We start from the raw sequence: 5,048 nt of genomic DNA, 5'->3' as shown, positions 1-5,048 counted from the left end.
GTTCCTGAAAAAGTCAAATAGAGTAGGCAGGAAAGGACAAGCAGAGACACGTCAGGTGTGTAGGTGAAGAATTTTACCTGAACCTGGGCGACTGTTCTGATTGGTGTAGAGAGCTGTCACTCACCCGCAGGCTGAGGGCGCACCCTGAGACTGAGGACACAGACGGGTTTCGATGCATCTGAGCGTCGGGCGCTAGTCGTTCGTCGCGTCCTTTAAAAGAAGAAAAAACATCCAAAAAACAAATCATTAACGGGTGGTTTTGAAGCAGATTCGTTTTAACTATGGAGAGAATCATTTTGTCTTTGGCTGCGGCGTGTCTAGGTGAGTACCATTGTCATAAACGACATCAGTTTGTGTTAGTTACCGATGACGGGACCACACCTGTTTGTGAACCTTATTCTAAAGCCTGTGAATACTGGGCGTCCATCTTAGTTTTGTTTTGCTGCTCGTTTGGATATAATATACATTTCCACACACAAAGGTAAAATTAATCAAATTTATAGCCAAAGAGACTGTTTACACGCACCCTTAATTAAAAAAAAGTCTATCTTGTTTTCTTATGAGCCCTTTCGACCAAAATCCATAAGCACAATTTCCAGAAATATTATTACATATTTTGGCAACATATTTAAAATTAATTATGAAGTAGCTATTACGACGAAAATTAAGCTGATTTATCTGCCTTTGTGCAATGTTAGTTTTGAAATGAGAGAGAACGTTTCTTCAAAGTTCCGCCAAAAGTGTAGCGCTATGGCGCAACCTTGACTGCAAAGACGGAGTTGGAAAATCCTTTAATACTCAATATTTATTAAAGCTGATATACACAGTCAAATTTCTCTTCGGGTTTTTCATAATATACTTCCTATGTTGTAATTAAGGAAACCACAACAAATATATGTTTATTTTTTGTGGTTTTCTACCAATGAACATGACATTTTTCACAGAAAACATTTAGGTTTCTGTAGATTATTTTTAAGTTTTTAAAATTGTGGGTTTTTTTTTTCAATAGTCAGAAATACAGTAGTTTTGCTAAACAGTAGTGGGTTAATCAGCAAGTGAGTAATTTAGTTTAGTTTAGTTGGAGGTAAAAAAAAAAAAAAGCTATCTGGCAGTTCCTACATAATCTAAATGTCAACATGTTTAGTTTATTTCCTTATTAATGGTTATACCAAGTTTCCAGTTAGTTTGTGGGAGCATTATTTGTAGAAAATGGTTAACCAGTCACACCTAGTCAACAAAGGTACAGAGATGGTTATAAGTCAAGTTTAGATTGGGTAAAAATGCAGGTAAATTAGGAAGTTACTTTAAAACAAAACTTAATTTATATAATATTATACAATTCATTAAATTGGGACTTTCTGTAAACCTGTTACAGTTATATCCAGTGTTGGTGCTCTCACAGTGCAAATCCCAAAGCCTACATTTGAGTTTGCACGGGGTGACAACATCTCATTACCCTGCACATTCAAATCTAGTTTGGCGGCCCCCTCGCTCATTGTCGTCTCATGGTCTGTTGAGGCTGTGGAAGCTGAGGCAGAGGAGGTTAGTGATTCATTTTTGTACATGTAAAAAAAAAAAAAAATTTTTTTTAAAGCAGTGCTTGGTTCAACCCCCAACCTCTATCCAACCTCTATCCCCTTCCCGGTGCTTTGTCTTGGAACAGACCCTGATCCTTACCCACTACTTTCCCACTGGAACTACAGACATCAAGGCCAAGTATGAAGGCCGGGTAGCACTTGACTTTGATCTTCGTGCTGGAAAGGCCAACTTAAAACTGTCTTCCATCACGCTAGAAGACAACAAATTGTTTGAGTGCCGTGTCCAGATTCCAAGTGATGATGAAGGCGAACCATATGACACAACCCGCTTGGTGGTTCTGGGTAAGTTTTTCTCTTTGTTTTTTAAACATATTTTATCACAGGTGATGCCTTGTTGACTTTGAGATAAAAATGGGGGTAGTTTAGAAAATAGATGCATATACGGTATACTAACCAACTATAATTTAAGTTCCTGCCTTAATAAGGGTACAATGACTGTGACTTGGCTTCAACTGTGTTGAGATCAGATGTATAAATACTTAAGGATATTCTACAGAAATGCAAAAAAAAAAAAAAAAAAACTGGGCCTAACGTTAGCATTCCCTGTTTCACAAACCAGTGACCACACCGTGATGTAACATGTGGGTTCTCAACAGGAATTCTTGAGAAAGACCGAAGCTTACAGATGACATAATGTGCAAAAATTTAAGGATTGTTAATATAGACTGCTCCCTATTTAACATTTTGGGTTTTAAAGTGACCTGTAGGCTATTCTTTTAATATATTGCAATGTCATTTTCATGATTCATGATTCCTAGTTTACATCATAATTTATATTCTTTTATGAACATTTGGGGTTTTAAAGTGACCTGTAGGCTATTCAAACTAAGTTACTTCTGAGAGTTACTTCTAGTCATTCTATGAACGCCACTACTAGAAAACTAGAAATTGGACCAAGGAAATTTCAGGAACTAGAACTGAACTGAAGGTCGCTGCAGGGATAAAGGGTTAGATATGGAGACATGCCGGTTCAGGTTTTGAACATTTTTCAAATTCATACTGTTGTTATTATGTATAATTGGGTAAACATTGGAAACTGAATTACACAAACGTGTAAATTATTGAGTCTATAGTCTGTGAACACATTTTCATACATATTTTACTTTTGTTTTACATTAATAGTGGCTCCATCTACGCCCATCTGTGAGATCCAGGGAAAGGCAGAATATGGCCAGAACATCAACCTGACCTGTCGTTCTGAGGAAGGCTCCCCTCCACCCACCTATAAGTGGGAAGATCGGGATGTAAACAACATGCCTCGTGTTAGAGACCCTAGAACTACTGACAGTAAGTATCTGAGCATGGCACCGTTCCCCCACACTGCTCCCTGGGTGCTTAAAGCTGCACACTGTTGGCACGTGATGGGTTAAAAGCAGAAGTCATTTTTGGTTGTGTGCTGTGTCACAATGACAAGTAGTTCACTTACCTTTCCTTCCTTCATTTTTATACACAGTGATTATCTGCAGTCATAGTGGTAAACACAAGGTACAATTTATTTATGTATTATTTTTTGTAAGAATGTTAAAAGAGAGAAGAAGAAGAAGAAGAAGATAATATAGAAGGAATTCGGGTTCTTTATGACTCAGTCGGGGTGGCAGATGTGTTCAGTTTAGGGGAAAACTAAAAAAAAAACAAAAACCCAGCTGTGAGTTGTGCTGTGACATTACATGACTGATGTGTTGACTTTCAGAGGATGGTATCCTGTCTCTGTACAACATCACCAAAGAAACCTCCGGATATTATATCTGCACCTCAGCTAACAAAATCCGCTCTGCCTCCTGCAATGTGACCCTCTCTGTCATGCCACGTAAGACACTAATTTTATCTCACTCTTTTTTTTTATTGAACAATCTGGAGGTAAATCATCCTAATTGTCACCATCCTTCAATCCTGCAGCTTCCATCAACTTTGGTTCGACTGCACTAATTATTGGAATAGTTGCTGCTGTGTTGATTCTTCTCAGCATTATCACCTTTTTATGCTGCCGCCACCAAAAGAGGAAGAAGCAGCAGCAGCAGGAGGAGTACACCATGGGGTAAGTTTCTGCAAGATTAAAAAACATTTTTCATGATGAATACTGTAACAACTATACTATTCACGGTTTCTGACTGTTGTGGGTTTTTCTTTTCAGTGTTAATAAGGACGAATACACTGACAAAGAAGACAACCCTAGAAATGGAGAGAGTCGTCAGCCCGACGGGGAAGAAGACAGGAGCCGTGACCACTATGAAGAGAGGAGTGAGCGCGGCTATGACGGTCGTAGGGATCATGACGACCGCCGCAGTGACTACGACGATCGTCGCAGCGACTACACAGACCGCCGCAGTGACTACGATGACCGTCGCAGCGACTATACTGACCGCCGAAGAGATTACGACGATAGGCGCAGTGACTACAGTGATCGACGTAGCGACTATGATGACCGCAGAGACAAAGACAGGTACAGCGATCGCAATGATAATCGTCGTTATGACGATGACAGGCGGTACAGAGATGATGACCGTTACGATGAGCCCTACGATGACAAACCACCTGTGCCCAACAATAAACCCCAACGAAGGGATTAGGATGACTAAAGACCCCAGTCCGCACCCATCACTGACCCTAATCTTTCACAGTACACCTATGGTGTGCCTCGATTGTTTCATAAACGTAATTGCCTCATCGTAACATAGTTATCAATAATATATGCTTTTCCTTTATAATTATATAACCCTGCCATTTGTTTAGGGCAGGAGATTTGGGAGCATCACTTGAAAAAAAAACATAACTCATTGACCATTTGTTTAGGGCAGGAGATTTTCACTTGAAAAAAAAACATAACTCATTGAAAATTCTTTCTAATTTTATGAGGAATAACAAAACAGTAAGGCACACACATTAAGTACTGTACAAGTCAGTGACAATTTCTGGGAAACACCTTTTTATAAGAGAAAACTGTTTTTAAAACGAATAAGTAATCACATTTAGACATTAATATTTAGCCTCAACACACTGGCATTGCGATCGTCATTTTATTGTCAAAGATCGCTGAAGGGTTAGTGAGATTGGACACTAAATAACATCATTTCCATCCAAGACCAGTACCAATAATGCTTGCACATAAAGTTGGCTGCTTGTTAATGAATATACCCCCACACCTAACATGTTAATGAGATTAATTTTTACATCATTGGCAGCACCTTTAGGAAGTAAAACAACTGCCATGAGAAATGTGCTGCGTGTGGAGTTGATCAATGTAGAAACAATTACAACATTTAGCTTTTAGCTCCTTAGCTCTGCATGTGTATGCCTTGATTTTTAATTGTAGATAACTGGTGGTAGTATACATATAATAAGCCTTGCATGTGATGTTATGGAATATTATCCAGGATATTGTCATCACACTAAATAGAAAGGCTTGCGCTTTCTCTCATTCTTTATTTTTGTACCTTTTTGTTTTGCTTTCAG

General features: G+C 38.8%; 1 protein-coding gene across 1 annotated transcript; it reads left to right on the top strand.

Annotated features, from left to right (window-relative positions):
• Nucleotides 1-57: 57 nt before the first annotated feature.
• Nucleotides 58-4,352, top strand: LOC107988558 (cell surface A33 antigen-like). Its single transcript, XM_017032326.2, has 7 exons — nt 58-321; nt 1,376-1,542; nt 1,664-1,880; nt 2,721-2,885; nt 3,289-3,405; nt 3,495-3,633; nt 3,730-4,352. The coding sequence occupies exons 1-7, from the start codon at nt 282-284 to the stop codon at nt 4,163-4,165; spliced, it is 1,281 nt and encodes a 426-aa protein (XP_016887815.1). The 5' UTR covers nt 58-281; the 3' UTR covers nt 4,166-4,352.
• Nucleotides 4,353-5,048: the final 696 nt, after the last annotated feature.

This window comes from Cynoglossus semilaevis, chromosome 5 (assembly GCF_000523025.1).
Source record: "Cynoglossus semilaevis isolate Cse_v1.0 chromosome 5, Cse_v1.0, whole genome shotgun sequence".
In the NCBI taxonomy this organism is placed as follows: Eukaryota; Metazoa; Chordata; class Actinopteri; order Pleuronectiformes; family Cynoglossidae; genus Cynoglossus; species Cynoglossus semilaevis.
Note: the sequence above shows the minus strand (reverse complement) of the source record. Positions and strands in the feature narration are given on the sequence as shown.